This window comes from Varroa jacobsoni, unplaced genomic scaffold, assembly GCF_002532875.2.
Source record: "Varroa jacobsoni isolate VJ856 unplaced genomic scaffold, vjacob_1.0 scaffold_1133, whole genome shotgun sequence".
NCBI classification, from domain to species: Eukaryota; Metazoa; Arthropoda; class Arachnida; order Mesostigmata; family Varroidae; genus Varroa; species Varroa jacobsoni.
Genome location: NW_019214035.1, coordinates 198,465 through 215,789, shown reverse-complemented (window position 1 = coordinate 215,789; position 17,325 = coordinate 198,465). Strand labels below are relative to the sequence as shown.

Sequence of the window (17,325 nt, the reverse complement as noted above, 5' to 3'; positions counted from 1 at the left end):
CTATCAGCATATAAACATTGTATACCTACGAAAACATAATGCGATAAGAAAATCGTGTGGATCAAGCAGCGCTATGGCAAGGTTTGTTAGCACGTTGAGAGAACGTGTACATAAGGATATAACTGAAGATTGCCTCTCGTCATTTCGATATACATTTTGATGATAAATGAGAACAAAAATGGCCTCTAGAACGTTCCTCAAATGTTCCGCTGACGTTCACCCGACGCAATCGACTCTTTGATAAGAAGAGAATCACCCACAAAATTTTATGTCTTCTCCGTACGAACTACGACCGTCGTCCACTCCTACGCGACACGTCAGTGCTTTGCAAACAAAAAAATTCCCCGGAAAAAAAGAGCGGGCTAAAACAAGAATTCGGTGATACGGACCTTATTTAGGCACTATTAGTTAAACCTGTTACAACTACTTTAATTTAGAATAGATGAACTACTTGAAAAGTGATGTTTCGGCTTGCGGTTAAAAGGTTTCAACCAACTGTCAGGGCTGTGGTCAAACGAGAAGAAAAAAACGGCCGAAATCAATGGTGCAAGCAACGATCAGACGTCGGATCAAACACCCCGCTCTATCAGTTACTCTATAGCTTTTCTAGTTATCATAGCTTTTATTATGCTGCGACACTTCGACCGGGCAAAGCTATCGACTACGACTTGTCAACGTTCGCGCTATCGGCCGTTTCTCCAGATCATCTGCTCAGATATAAGACGATATGTATCGCTCCTATTACGGCCGCATCAATCGGGCGTTGCAACTAGAGGTCGACGTAATCCGTGGTGAAATCAGTACCTTTATCACTGCTCTGTTCATATATGGAACAACATCGTTTAATACGAAAGATGGACATCTATAGTCAGAGGTAAAACTGTTGTTAATAATAACAACATAGGCTATATAACATATGCTGTACTGGGACATAAACGCTTTTTCCTAGAAGGTAGCGCACAGCTGGATCGAAGCGTCTTATATATATATATTCCGCATGATTATATAGACTAATAGTACCAGCTTAAATTAGATGGATGGATGTAATTATCAATCAGCTCTCTGAATGTTTCGGAGACCTCAACAGCTCTTAGCATCATATCCAGAGCAGGTATAATGAAACGGGTCAATCTTGTCGGTAATAAGCACGCACATAGGCCGTTATAGACGCTATACGCCGGCCTACAGTTAGTATCAATCAGCTGTGAGGTTATCTCTATCAGCGAGGTCCTAGTTGCACGTCTACAATTTAGACACCAACTATATTGGCTGAGTTCAGTGGCAGTAACGGCCATTCACTAATAATAATAATAAAAATAGTAAATAAAAGTTTGACCGTTCAATACGCAGCCAACAGCGTTGATAAGGGTTCAACGGTCAACATAGACGACGTACTCTATGGGAAATTTGTTAATTATCTTAGAAAAATTCGCGGTTGAACATATGGAACGGAGCGGGGCACTAGAGAAGACCATAGTTGTATGTTACAGTTCAGCGGATCGGTGGGCAGGGCAACGGATTAAGCTGTTTATACTACCGGTTCGGCCAATGACGTGTTCGACTTTTATCTATTACGATAATTTCCTAAACTGAAATTATATACGATACAAAAAGCTCGGCTGAGTTTAGCCTGATTTCAGCCTTTTTTCGATTTAAGCGACGCTGTTTTTGCTTGCTTGGCGAAAAATTATAACAGCTATGCACCTGAAGATGCGTTGATTGAATGAAATGGAAAACCTAGTCGGACTATGTACATGCTGAAATTCCATTTACGTGGCCATCGCTACTTCGAAGCTACTACGAAATGCTCCAAAAATATCAGATTCTTCAACAGCCACGTTGTCTCTCAGGTATGTATTGGAAGATTTGTATTTTTTTAATTTGTATTAAGTATGTACAAAATACATAGCTACTCCCGGCGATCAACAAACTTTGGTTAGTATCATACATCATTGCTGTGTTACGCTGTGCCCAATATAATTAGTTATATATATATATAATTAATAATTATAGCATTGATGTGAATTTAATCGACGTCACAGAGAACTCTTCCTCGCTTTCACATAGCCAGCATTAACGAAATTCAGCCACGAGGTCTATGAGCGTCCCTGGTCCATTACGTCTTTATTGATTTGGTGCTTCACTATAAATACGGTAAACGAAGCCCATGGAATCAATTGATTTTGCATCCTAGTTGATCGAATATCTGTTTACTCTATATCTGCCCCTAAAACATTCTTTGGTAACAGTAGAAAACGTCTACGTCACAACAACCGCATGTTTGTTAACTAGGCAAAATTCAGCAATTACCCGTCAGATTGTTGGCTGCTGAAGTAATATCATTATGAGCGAACGATACCAGAACCTCGCTTCTTCCTTTTCGTTTTCATTTAAAAGCAAGCCACTACAATGTTTTTATGTCTACAATTAGATCTACCGGCTGTATAGAGTTCTTGTCCCCTTTATGGCGGAAATGGGCTAGTTCGACAGCTTTGTAAAGACCTGCATCAGTAAATCCAAACGGATTTCGTCTTTCCGGCGCGTCCGATTTTTTAGCACAGAGTTCACACGTTACAAGCTACAACGGACCCGCAAACGCACGTAAATGGTCCGTACTTCTACAATATCTAGGCACAGGGCAAATTCTAAAGCCCTCGTTTAGCCTATCTACATCAAACATGGTCGCGAAGCAGCCAAGCGATCAAATTCTGTGCTACAGCTAACGGCTGTTACTGGCCATCGGCTTTGTCGCCCGACTTCAACGAAGCGCGTCGCTTCACAAATGAACGGAAATACATTAATGAAAAATGCCTACTAACGATAAAAAACTGGTACACACACAGTGCTCACAGAGTGCCGGCAATAGGTACAAAACCGCTTGGAAAACCGAACGATACCAGTAGGAGCAGTGGCTAGAAAATCATTCCCCTGAATGTGAAGCCCCCGCCCGTAGCAATAGCGAACTATCATAGATATGGCACTAATGTTGATTATGATCGTCACTCGCCTTTCGCCGTAGCGGAGGTCGTGGAGCCACCTGGCAATAGACAGGGGCAATTTCCAGAGTTGTTGTGACCGTTGCAGAAGTAGTTGTAGTAGTGAATATTGTCAACGGGTTAGTTAATAAGTTCAGAGATTAGTAATGCAATTAGAAGTTTGTGATAATAACAATGAACGAGTGAGGTCATGTTTGACCTTGCTAAGATTGTCAGTGAGTAACAAGCTCGAATTTTCTAATAATTATTAATAGTGAATTATCTAATAAAATAGCTCTATAAAGTTAAAAAAAAAAAAATATATATATATATATATGTATATACATAAATGCTAACAATTAAACGTACTTCTATTATAAGAGTGTCGGTGCTCTTTGAAGATTTTTTCCATCTATGCATTGCTACATTATAATAAATTGAAGCTTTGATTTGCGTGCAATTTGAAGCATTTATATACATATATAATATATAAATGCTTCAAATGTTAAGATTAGTTCATTTTTTATCGTATGAGCGTCATGAAAATGCTAGAACACAAAAAAATTCGTCCGCTTATTCTATGGGGCCTTCTGGACAGATCCGACCTGCTAACACAGTTCAGGGACTACGCACCAAAAGTGCTGAAATAAAATCGAGCCTAAGCCTTTCTTAGTATATGTGCGTGAGGCCCAAGGTGTGTCACATGCTCAATCTCAAAAAGGCAAACTATTAATAAATCACTACGACTAAATATCTCTACTATAATATTTATTTATATATCGACGTTGTTATATCATAGTGGCAAACATCTTGTAGAAACTTGCACTTTTCCTTCAAACCCGATTTTGACCCCTGTTTACCCAGTCACGTTTCCATAGCTTATTATATTTACGATGGTCGCTTGTTTTCTTCTTTGATAAACTTACCTTCGTCCGTTGAGGGGGACAGGGGGTGATTTTGGGCAATTCCCAGGCTGTCCGTTGGGTGCCCTCTTGATAGAAATATACCCGCCCATCAATATCCTGGCTAGTGCACCATCTTTCGTCATTTAGCTCGTTTATGAAATATAGCGACCCGCTGATATCATCATACACCTTGCGATGATGAAGGGTGCAACGATAGTCGAAGCCAATGACGCGAACGCGCGTACGTCAGTAGTCGATCAGCGAAGAAACGATGAAAAAGCAGCCGCATAGAACGTCCATAGAAGACCGACAATGCCAATCAAATCGTGTTAATAAAAGTCGGACCAACCAACAACGAAGAAAAAGGCATAATACAGCTTCGTATAGTCGATACGAGTCCATTGTAAACGAACTGCGGAACGCTCGGATCAACCGTTCAGTCCGATAGGGCCTAAGAATGAACCGTTACTCCGTTATTCACTATGGGGATTTTGTCTTTGTGTAAAGTTAGACAACAAGTTTAAACGGTCACTTTCGATAGCCACAATGTAGGTCTAGTAAAAATTCGTGAATCGTGAATAAGAAAACGCCACCTAACTAACGATAGACTACCTGTAACAATATTAATATTTGTTGTTATTATTATTGCGGTGAAGTTGAAGAAAAAACATTTCGAGTAATTTAATGGGGCCCGTTTTTTGAGACATAATGATTCCTTTTAGGAATTACACCGCAGTAGCGAGGATACGCTTGACACAGACTTTTTTTTTAGCTGACTTTCAACGTTGACTAAGAAAAAATACGACTCATTTTAGGTGTCGTTTGAAAAAGAACATCGTCGTCTAGGCAACCAACACAACTTCCTCTTAGGCAGAAACTGAATTTAATAAAAATACTCATTAAAGCTAAGAGCATATATTGGATCGAGCTCTCTCGTACTCCTGCAGGAGGCTAGAATTGTGGTTGTCGCTTGCTGTCCCAGTGATGAAGTACATTTCGAAGCAACTCTTTGTAAAAAGACACTGGATAGTATCCTCTTGACGACACATACAAAATATATGTTGGCGACATTACTTTAGACTGACACTACGTAGTAAACAACAGTATTCTGTATGCTCACTCTTCCTGGTGTCTTGAAGAAAACTTTTTTTTTCCCTGACTGCCGTCCCCCATTGGTCACTCCAGCAGCCGGCAACCCAAATCTTCTACAATCTACAGCCTCACCTAACAGTGATGATGAACAAACAAATAACATCTATCAAATGCAATCAAAATCGTGCACGATAAATACGCATCTGATTTCGCATCCGCCTACCAAACCCGAGCCCGATTCCGACACGGCTCACGATACATTTCATTAAACCGTTTCGTTGCCACCACCAGGTTGATTCACGACGTCATTCTGAAACAACACTTGTAAGGTGGGCATATTTGTGGATGTATTTGCCTACCTGCTTTGGTGTTCATAACCGGACATATCATACGATAGTTTTATGCCCGCTTAATTTTGCCAACCATCGCTAGCCCCCGGTGATGCTGCACCTATGTGTAAGACGTACGAGAGATGTTGTAAGAGTTGCATAATACGTTACGACATGCAGCACATGTCACCAGCGGTATATATATCTTCAACAGCTCTACTATATTCGAGCAGTTCCGTCATAACCAATGTTTTAGAAATTTATAAGCCTGTTTATGAATTTTATTAAGAATGTTTATAAAATGAGGTTTACTCTGCGACCGTTCGATCGCTCAAAACTGTCCAACGAACAGACACTGCTTGAACAAAACGAACCCACAAACTGTTGTTCGCTAAGCATCTCCGACGCCAACGAAGTCAATGGGGGACAGGTCTGATCTACGATGCGTTCCTATCTTCCGTGGCTGATCCATCCTGCAGAACGAAAAACCGTTCACTTGGAGATATAGCCCAAGCTAAACGTGGCTATTTGGAGTTGTACTATTGCGAGCGGTTCCCCTACAGCTGGCGCTGCTGTTGCTTAACAGACAATTTGTATGTATCGCGTCGGCATAGGGCTGGCCCACGTCGACGTTTCATCTCACAGATGCTCACTGCGTCGGCGTCTGATCCAAAGAATCAATCTGTCTGACCGCTAGTCACGAACGAACGAAGATAGTACCGTCAACAACGTCGCTAGCTGTTCAATGGCTAGTAAGTACGACTGTTGTTTCTCCGTTGGAACCATGAAACTTTAAAGCCGCAAGCAAGATTGAGGTGCAACGTTAGGACAAGCGAACTCGGGAGGACAGGATCTGTAAGCAGGGCAACGCCGTTCTGCTCGTCTATCTATCTCGTAAGGTCTGGTCGTCGGGTGCGGCATCAGCTGCTCTTGGCCGTTCCGGTCAATCGCGTTAGGTGGCAACCGAATTGCGCTGAGCGATGCACTAAGCTGGCCATCGCAAGAAACAGTAATAACAACAAAAATAACATTATTGAAAACAATGGCCGCATTAGAGACCATGTCACATAGGTCTTGCCATGAATCGATAACGATTATAACATTTTATTGCGACAGGGTGTCATCAAGAATCATGCTGCTATCAAAGAAGTAACGTCAAGAACTGATGATAGGCGAAGGCGCCGCTGGCGCCCCAGGCCACCAGGGGGCGAACTTCACCAGCAGTGACTGTTGAAATCTGTCGTCATTCAATTATAGTACACAATAGTGCGTTTGCCGTGCAGCGTTGGTTCCGTAATTATCTGAGTCTTTGCGTGTTATGTGACGTATTTAGGACTGCGTACAATTGAGCTAGACGCGTTGAATTTTGAAAAGCAGCGAACGTAACAGTAATCGTCGCGGCAAAGTAATGGCGCTGCGAAGAGATTCATTACGGAAAACGGATCATAAATCTACCGTTTCGATTTGTTAGTTGGTGGCATTAGTTATTGTAATTCTATCAGGCGTAAACGTAAATTAAAGAGAGCAAATAAAATGAAGAAAGGCTTTGGTCAGTGGTTCGAGCATTCACATGACTGCAATGTTTTCTATACATTCTAGCAAAAACGAAAATCTTTGAATAAAGACAACTTCATGTTAGTTGGGTCACACAAAGGCGTGTGTTTACACAAGTTTGAATTGATAAAATGGTTAACTTCACGAGCCATCTCTGTATTTCAATTAGGACGCTTTATACAATACTGTGGTTAGGAAGCAGGTAGTATATGTATATGAATCTAGAAATCGTCACTCACAGTACGAACTACATACGTCTGTTGGCTATTCAGTTGTCTGTACAATTCTGAAGATAAGCCTATACCAAGCACAGGTTGTGCCATTTCTAAGGCGATTTTAGGTTTTCAAAGGTAACAACTTAGATGAAGACCCAACAAGAACAATTAACTCGTAGGTGGATTTCCGAACATGAATGATCTCTTGTTGAGGCAACGACGGACCCAAGCCAAATTTGCTTAACAGGTTCACTGACAAATAGGCGCAATAGAGCCTTTATCCAGCGCCAGCTCTATGCAAACGCAGCGATCAAAGCACAGTATAGCACACGCTCTCAAATCAACCATATAAAGAAAGTATCTTGAAACTCAATACGACCGCCTTCCACACGGATAAGCATCGATTCGAGTATGATCCACTTTGTTCTTGTCCACTGAAGTGTTAACGGAAAAGGTTCACGGCAAGTCCTGTCATATAATAACAATGGCCCCTGCAAGCAGTCAGAACCTGTGCGCGACCTTGTCGCTGGTTAGCTACGTCATTGTAACAGGCCTATCCGCTCATATACACTGGTTTTGTTGCCAATGTAATCGTTTCCCTGTCTTTCTCGCATCCTATACGGTCTTTCGCGTCTTCTCTTTCCCTTTTAGCAATTTGAATGCTCTTCTTCGAGCACGAACATCTCCGCTGCCAAAAGATCTGGCTAAGCATACGATCTGTGCTTGGTCAGTATAACATGCCCTCTTTACTACGGCCTAAGTCGAGACGCGGTCTGAGTATAGTAACACGCTTCAATGCCTCTAAAGGTTGTTGGCTGGGCGGTAGCCTAAACCAGGGCTGCTGCTGATGAAACCTAAAATTATCGTAGGCACAGCAAAAGCTGTTACCTAGCCCTCAAAGATGATACGAGAAAACAGAAACGAGTTTACTAAATTAGCCGTATAATTCAATACGTTCGTGTTTCAGTAAGCTCTTATCGAGACGCTAATGAAAATGTAAATAGGTCGTCTAACAACGGACAAGAATTAGCTACTAGGTCTTTAAGGGTTTTGGGTTTTGGCTTAAATATTTCCTTGTCGCTTTGGTGCCACGTCAGCGCTCGGTCCCTTGGGGCAGGTTTTTGATACCGCCAAATGAATAGAATAGAATGCGGCTAGCTGCTCTAAGCCATCGCCCATATTAGTCACTATAACGTTTATTACGGAAACAGCCGCCTCCCATGAGGCGCTTCGTGAACGCCTACTGTGCGTTCAGACCTGCGGAAGCCGGCCAGGCAGCCTACCCAGACCTACCCGTGTGTATCAAAAGCTTGCTTTGATCACGGGCTGATAGTCGGCGATGAACCGGCAGCAAGCAGCCACGGCGCAAGACACAACCCAGGAGTACCTCAACGATGCTGCGGGAAAGAGCACCCCCTTCGATGTACGGTTTCGTCTGCTGTCATGATTACTAGTACTGCTGTCATGGAAGGCCGCGCTAAGGGGCCGTCCACTACTGCAAAGGGACAAAGGCCCTGAAGGAGATTAACGGCAACTCGTCTGCAATATATAATAATATTTCCGTCATTCGATACGTCGACTCAGCGCACTTATTCGATGTGGTACTTTTGTTTGTAGGCGTCGATGTGATATGCTGTATTTGGACCGAGCGATAACGAATATCTGGCATAAGCAGGTAAATACGGGCACGTTGGTTACCTTTCTGCATTAATGGAAAAGCAAAGTTTCCGAAATTTATTTAGAAGCGCAGTCGCTGAATTGCACCGATCCTAACCGACAAGACTCGTTCGATAAAAACGCGATTGAGTTATTAAACATCTCACAAAAAAAAAGTCTTGGTTCGTGCCATTTTTACGCTACTTTCATAAGACGCCCTACATAATTAACCGAATCATTAGGTGTCTAACTAACGTACGTGGTACATAACATCGCGCACAAATTAATGAATTTTCTAATTTTCATGAGGAAGTTCAAGTTAGATAGCACGTTTACAGTGCACTCCCATACCTTGCTCCATCCAGATGCGATAGTTTCCGTTGGGCTCGGCGGAGGACTAGGCATAATGCCCTCAACGGAGCTATCCAAACCTCCATCGGTGCAGTCGGGGCCGTCAAGCGCCTCAAGCCCATCAACTGAATCTACGGATTGCGCCAAACGCTGACTAGAAAATTTCTTCCGCGTTCGCGGAGGTTTCCACGAGTGTTCACCCGTCACGTAATTGTAGTAGTACGGACGTCCTCCAGTTGACCGGTACTCGCCCCAATGGTCAGAGAGATATCTATAGGACGGCGGGTTGCAGACAAAAAATCAGAGAATAAGTGCAAATAACAATCAGAGCACAATGTAGAAAGGTTTATTTCTTCTAAGTACGTCCGTTGTGTAGTACTCGCCGGCGTTGAGTCGACAACGCTTACTAAGTTTCCCTGTCCGAAGTTTAACCGCACAAGTTATCGCGCCGTTATATAAAGTGTAGCGGAAACGACGGCTGCTTCAAATCGGCCACAATCTCTATACAGACAATGTTTACTTCTGTTAGAGTCAATTATTTACTACTGCGCTCTTTGTTTGATTAACTATGTGACGTTATGACTCTGACACCCTTATTTCATACAAAATACAGGGTGGGCTACTAAGATTAGATTTACAGCAGTAGCAAAAGCTAAAGCGGACAATTAAGAACAATCATAGTACTTGTGAATAAAATATGCTTACAGCTATTCTCTTGCCTAATAGGAATTCTTATTTTTTCCTATCTTATTTGCCACTATGAGCCTTCTTCTTAGACCAGCCTGTGTATAATATTTTAAATACCGCATGTGAAACGTTTGAACGGCTTAATCATTCTCTTCGGCCTTTTCTGTGCCAACTCACCGGACGGGATCTTCGTTCGGAGACGGAAAAGGAGGTGTCGTAGCAAGTGCGAGATCAAGAGGGGCGCTAAGCTGTCCACCTTCGAGAAAGTTGCTGTGGACATGGGAGTGTTCACCACTTGACTGATGATGCTGTCCATGCGCATGAACGATCACTACGTCTCCTTGAGGCTGCTGGACGTTGGCGTAGATCGGCTGCGGCTGATGTCCCTCACTTCGAGGCCGAAGCGGAGCTGAATGCCCTCGCTGAATCGGCCCTGTACGGGGCGGTAGCTGCAACGGATTGGACGTGTTTGGTGTATTCGAGGACACGATAGAGAAGCGGAAGCCCGTGGGCGAATTTGACACCAGGTCGTCCTCATCACCTTCGTCGAGATCAGAACTAAAACGAGAAATAAAAAAGACGATTGATTATATATTGAATGTGCTAGAGCATACATGATATAGAATTCAATTAACTTGAAGGATTAACGCGCTCAGTCTTTAGTTCATTTGTAATAATCAATCAGTAATTCATGTGAGGAATGCATAACCAGTTAGTTGATTAAACTCTGTACAAGTATAGTCGTGCTATCGTTATTTATTGCTTTACGTTAAACTTGTTTAATTTGTTCCATAATTTAGCCGCGATAATTGCCAATTAAGCTAATCACAGCTATCCTGGTAATGTTCTTCTAGAAGAACTGAACTTTTAAAACCGTCCCTGTTTTTCTAAGACGTCCGAAATACAGTTGCCCTATCTTCACGGATTCTTTCGTGGATTCGATCTAAGACGTCGCTATTGAGATTTACCCGGACTTCAGTTGCAGATGCACAAGTGGCGACCGAAGTCGTGTCTACATACAACAAGCTCGCCTCTAAATTTCGGCTGCGTCTTCCTGTATTCTCGTCATTAATAGCGATCCTCTTCGTCACAAACGTGAGCACATACACTGAATTTTCAGTTCGAGTTCCATAAAAGTGCCACTATTTACCTCGAACCCAATACCTTTTCAAAAACATTCCAATAAACTTGTCATACTTTATCTCAAAAAACTGGCCCATTATTAGACAGTTGCTGCCTGCGCAACACCCACCTCCTCCCATGGACTTGTTCCTCTATACAGTGTCTACCCTACAGGGAATACGTTCTACTTTCTTTACCAGTCGAAAGAGATCACGTTTATAATATTCTGACGAACGTAATGTAAACGATAAGATGCTACCGCCAAACGATCAAAGGCTTCTTGAATCAGATATACGTCACACGATTGACGCCCGCTGCCCACCAGTGATGACCGTCAATCACATTCCTGATTCCTGGCTATCCTAGTACAAGAGGGCAAATTGGCCCAATTAGACTAGTACGTCTCTGTTTTTGTTTGTCTCATCTTTAACCTTTTCTCCATCGTCATCCTATTTTTGGATCGACGCTCCTGTTGGTCCGTTCGAGCTCACTTGAGCGCGTTCAGGTTTAGGTCGGCTTACCTTGAACAGACGCGGCCAATAATGTCGGGGTCTGTTCAGTCCCAAAGGATCTGTGTCTTGCCGGAAAGATTGGCGCACCGCGTACGCACGTAGCAACGTTGTTCATTAATACAAACCCGTCTGCCGCAGATAAACATATGTTCCAAAGCCTTGAAGTCAGAATTCTGATTTCGTCAACGTTAAGACGTCATCGATTCTTTATGAAGGTGTTGTTGCTGTTACTGGGGGAGATATTATTGCGAAATATGTCGACTACTATTTTTGGGTCTATGTAGTGAAAGCGCATCTAAAAAAAGTTCCTCAATAATAATAATAATAAGTAGTAACTTATAGTGTCAATATAGATAGGAGAAGTTTCTGTGATAGGTAACAACAAATGAAAATGACTCTTCAAGGTAAAGGGTCTTTTCAGACTGTATACAAAACAGAAATGATCAACTTACCCAGTTATCTCCACGTAAACAACATCAAATATGGTAAAAAAAGAAAAAAGAAAGACAACCTTACCAACTTATTTTTACATTTATCTACCAAAAAGGTTGTTTCACTTCTTCGGCAATGGGCAATTTTACAATGAAATGTCGATTTTAACCTCTGTCTCAAAACAAAAAGATCATAACTTGCGAACTTTACCATCGGAGAATAGTCGTATTTTCCGATCAGAACGAGTAAAATGAAAGCAGATTCTTAACAGAAACGAATAGTTTTTTTTATCGACTACCTCATATTTACTGATGACCAAGTACGATCTGAAGACTCATTCAAAGACAGAAAGCTTTTCATAAGTTTTTCATTTAGAATCAACAGCAAGGAAATTCGAGCATAGAATTTATAAATGATTGACAAATTCCCTATAAAATAAAATATTCTCAGGCTCTGCATCAATTACATTCCTACATACATACCCGGTTTGTTGATGTTCAATAAGAGAATCTTCATCGCTACGAGGTTCACTGCCGTCGTCTACAACTTCGCCCATCTTCTCTCGACGCTCCCGAAGAGCTTCATCAAGCGACATTCGGAAACGTCGCTCAAACGGGCCTCGCCCACCAGAACCGCATCCCGGAGCCATCCCAGGACTCGGCGAACTGTCCACATCGATGTCGTCGCCATCAACGGGGTGCACCTTCAATGAATATAGCTTTTAAATTATACGGAACTGCATCCGTGTTTACACAGAGAACACAAGAAATTGTTGACCCATGGTTCGTTATCAGGCTTAATGCCGCAATGGCTGGAATTGATAATTATCAAGCCACAAAGAAGTAGGTCATGTCCAAAATCGATCAGGAACTCCCTTATGGGATGAGAATGTGGGGTATGAAAAACATGCAAAACAGGCCATATTTAGGGACACATCAGATAGATTGGATAGAGAAATTAGTTAGCTCGATAATCACCAAATCGAAGCTGTCGAGTGCCCATGGACGTGAACGACGTGGACAGTATAGGAACGGCGTCCTAAATCTATTATTTGCAGACTATTATATTTGCTGATATTATAAGACAGACGCTAGCCTACAGCCACAACAGTCTTCCGCGTAGTTGGTTTGCTCGGCAACGCCACAATACCATGGCGTAGAAACTTTGTGGTGAGACCCAATTCTCACCAAAAGCTCTCTCATTTAGAACGCTAAAAAGACTAATTATCTAGAACCAATGCAACGAAACAATGTCTTACAAACTATATCAAACACATACTACAGACGCTAATAGCTCCACCATAGTGACAATAAAGATATAATCGGTTAAATTCACCCGGCTGTTCCATCGACGACGAAACCAACAATGTGCCCGATACAATATCATCTTTAACCCAATCAAGCAGGAGGACCCAGTTAGGGCAAAAAAGATGTCACAATAAGATGATTACTATGCACCAACGACACAACGTGAAAACAATGGAAGTTCACAACGGGGAAAATAAGACACAACAACATTGACATTTTCATACAGATAGGGATCGGGTGTTTGTGTATGATAGGAGAAGGAGATGCCACACCTCACAGCGGGTGATGGTCTAGATGAACAGCGGCAGAAGGACGACGCCAGCACTAACGAGAACTATGTTGCCATCGATAGAATAACTATGATAGCAAGGAAGGATCGTTCCATCTACGATTACGGAAGCTGCGCGACAGCCGTATCTTTCCGTCGGAAACAACAACGAGGTAGTTAACTTTTGAGGTAAGTTTGTCAGGATAATAAAAATGATTATAACGAAGAGTGTTATCCTAACTGTTGCTTGTTGTATCCGTCGTTAATCCGTCGCTTATTTCGTTCGTTTGATGGCAGCGAAGCATGAATTGCTCACTGCAGCGGTAGTAATCATTGTCGCAATAGTAGTTCTATAGTGGTGCAATGCCAACGCCTATTGAATTGACGTCAGCATAATCTTGAGATACGTTACGTGGTCGAGATTCGAACCCGGGAGAAGGCTTACTTTTTTCGTACTCGAATTGGGTACCGGCCATTTGAAGCAATGCTAACGATGGCATTGTAATACTTTTTTCGTTTGTTCACTGTGACTAGTCAACTGAAGTATTAGTCAGATCTGGTGATGCTCTCGTGACCCCAAAAGATAAGATCTTCACTTTACAAACAAAGGAGAAAAGTGGAATTTCTACTGACTGTTTCAAAGTCCAACGCATCGAGCTCTTATCGTCGATGCCGATACCTTTCAACTACGAAGAGCCGATGAACTATCTATGCTCTGCGTCATCTATAATTATCAGGTGATTGCCATGAATAGATTAGCTGCGACATGTAGCATTTCATAACGGCCTACCGTTTTAGTATTGCTCATTTCTACTGAATTTCGCAAGCGCGAACAAAAGTTTGCATTTGTTTAGCATACACTTGACGACCCCAATTTCCGAATCCTCTTTACTTATCTGAGGTTACATTTATAATGAGTACGCATTGATTTTTTACTAGTTAATATGATTAAGTGGAACAAAAAAAATTTCGTTAAGCCAAAGATGGGATTCAATTTAGTGAATCAAGCCGTACGAAACGAAGCAGCAGCCACCCTGGACGATTGTCATAGGTCTAAAGAGGTGACAATGAGAAACAGATTGACAAAGACGCATTGCTGCAGTGACGACAGACAACGGGATCCTTTTGTCTGCCTATCAATGCTATAGACGGCAAAATGAACAAAAATTATGTAATATCTGATAAATAATAATAATCCTATTATTATGATTATTATTATTATATCTAATAAGTAATGTAATTAGCTATAATAAACGAGGGTAGTTCATTCAGTTCACTAACTTTCATAGAAAAAAGTTAGTTTCTTTTATCAAAGCATTGATTATTGTGGCGATTATTGTGGGCCTCGCAGATGTTGTCATAAGAACATCGCAATAGAAAATGTCGCTATTAGCCGATCTATCGATTTGTGGGTTTATCAAATATTTTTCAACAAAGGAAACTAACAGATAGCATTTACAATTAGTGATGGACGTTGCCTATAGAAGTGCTATTAGGAGATCAAGGGTATCTGTAATCTCTCTCCGTCTTATCGAGATTAACACCCAGGGCACCACTTTTTGTATGGCCTTAAAATACACTAGCTTAAAATGGTACCACTGGAAGCGGAATTTTGAAGAATTTTCGTGAAATTTGTATTGAAAATGTTCTTTTATGTTCGACGTTCGTACAGTATAAATTATACGCATTATATTTTCCTTTCGTTCTAGGTAGCTGACGCAGAAAATGATCGTCTCCATTTTACTCCTATCCACTTCGAGATAACCTCAAGCGGCTGACAGCCATAACCTAATTAAAGTAAGCAGAACAGTGGCTATTCAGAGCTGTTCAGAACCTATCGTTTCTAGTAGTGCAACTAACCTCTAGACTAGCTTGAGTAAACAGGCTGTTTGGTGGGCTGGAGTGCGAATGACGCACCCCCTGCGTCATCGACCCGGTCGTGCGATCTCGTCCCTTGGAAGAGTCCACCGGTCCAGCAGAACCTTGCGCGGAACCAACGGCAGAACTGGCGTTGCTGTTCCCTGCTTGGGTCTTGTTTGATGTACAGCTGGCGCTGTTTCCGCTAACGCTGCTTATGCTACCCGTGTTTATGCTGCTGCTGGTGCCTCTATTGCTTAATTTATTCCATAGTATCACATCACTTTGTTGGTGACTACTTTGGCCTTTTGCAGTTGAGGAAGAGACGCCTCCAGATCCATTTGCATTGGCTCCACCTGCAGATGCTGCGGTATTGCAACTGCTGCTACTATTGGCACTAGAGCCAACCACCGCTGTCCCTCCAACCCCCCGCGTGCCTGATAGTCCACCTGCAGCTGTACCGGATGACGGTAACTTCGTCACCGTCGCAGCAGACAATACTGCTCCTCCTGCACTACTCGTTGTTGTGCTCGCGGACGATATAGAAATCGTCTGCTGCGTGCGAAGCGAACTTCGAGGTGGCGGCTGAGGCTGAGAGTGGTGGGATTGTTGTTGCTGATGATACTGATGACGCATTTGAGGAATCTGCGATCGCTGTGATGCTGGCGTAGTGTTGTGCTGTTGCTGGCTGTTGCTGCTGTTAAGCCGGTGCAGTTGCTGCGGGGTCGGCTGCGATTGAGGGTAGTCCCTCTCGAGGGGTTCGGGTGGGGTATCATCATCAAGCGTGTCCTTCGATCCCTTCGAATGATCACGCTCCTGCGAACTCTTCGACGACTCGAGAGAAGACGCTCTCCGCTCCAACGAATCTTGACGCGAATAGTCCAGCTGCAAGCAGCAGTAGTCGCGAGTCATCACAACGCCACACTGCATTGGAATAGAGTTGTGAAGGGGGCGGGGAATAGGGTTTTACCAGCCAACAAAAAAAATGACGCTGACACAACAACTAACGGTTCTTATCAACGTACAAATATTGGCAATGAGACTATGGAGATGTTTAGTACTTGCTTGTTTTTGGAGCGTACCTACGTAAGGGAATGGCAACACTTCGCTCTATCTAGATCGAACAATGTCCATTAAAAAGGGTGTCAACCTGGGAACCTGCATAAGCTGGGTTCGGAGAAAAATGATCTGCGATTAGCCGATCACGCGCAGATTCACCTTCGCGCTGCACTCAGTCGCTGACCCATTCTATAATCTCCTACCACCGTAACTATTCAGGGTTACTTTTCTTTGGTCTGAGTACACTCGACCCACTGACAAGCAAGTGGTGTCTTTTTGAGGAATCACCAAAAATCGATTGAAAATGTGCACTGAGTATGCTTGCTCTCGCCTATAGTGTTATACATACGATATGACTTTGTTATCCAAGGTAGAATTTCAGAATTTCCTACAACAAAACCTAGCAGTCACCGTTAATCACAGCAGCATAAAACACGCTTAAAGCAAAATTACTCCATGTGATATTGTTATCGCTAGTAGATCGTCTGTCTTCGTTGTTGGAGTATATTGCCTTAGCGTTTCATGCTCGATCCATGCGTAGCCAGTTAGTCACCTAATCAAGATTTCTTAACTAGCAGGAGGCAACAACTTGCCTCTTTCTGATGATTGGTTCTTGAATTCTAAATAAGTTTAGCGGGTCGTGTGCGTTCCGGGATTTTGACAACATGAACACAATCTGTACTTCTATTTTGGCATAAGGACCAAACGCCTTCGTAGCAAAGTGGGTTTGCCACCAAAATCTTTTCGGGCATCGCTGATAGTTTTATTTTTATCGCCAGACTCTTTCTTTGTGCTAGCTTTAGGTTAAAATCGCAACGACAATACGGAACGGATAAATTTCAGGGGTTGCCACGAACCCTCTCACCGTCATCAAGTCGGTCCAACTCGACCTACTGCTGCGGTCACAGGCGATATCGTAGCGGTGCCATGAATGGATCTGATATTGCCGCGCTCGCCAAATACCAAAATCTTTTAGCTCAGTCACCAATTAACATGGGTAATGT

At 42.6% G+C, this 17,325-nt stretch overlaps 1 protein-coding gene across 1 annotated transcript in view; it reads right to left on the bottom strand.

Moving 5' to 3' along the window:
* LOC111266971 (uncharacterized) overlaps nucleotides 1–16,174 on the bottom strand; it is a 29,806-nt gene extending 13,632 nt beyond the window's left edge. Inside the window, exons 1-6 of the mRNA XM_022844881.2 lie at nucleotides 15,266–16,174; nucleotides 12,313–12,533; nucleotides 9,942–10,322; nucleotides 9,078–9,348; nucleotides 3,902–4,069; nucleotides 3,008–3,037 (exon numbers count right to left, since the gene is read on the bottom strand). Coding sequence (XP_022700616.2) covers nucleotides 3,008–3,037; nucleotides 3,902–4,069; nucleotides 9,078–9,348; nucleotides 9,942–10,322; nucleotides 12,313–12,533; nucleotides 15,266–16,174 — 1,980 coding nt within the window. The remainder of the gene's footprint in view (nucleotides 1–3,007; nucleotides 3,038–3,901; nucleotides 4,070–9,077; nucleotides 9,349–9,941; nucleotides 10,323–12,312; nucleotides 12,534–15,265) is intronic.
* Between the last annotated feature and the right edge of the window lie 1,151 nt (nucleotides 16,175–17,325).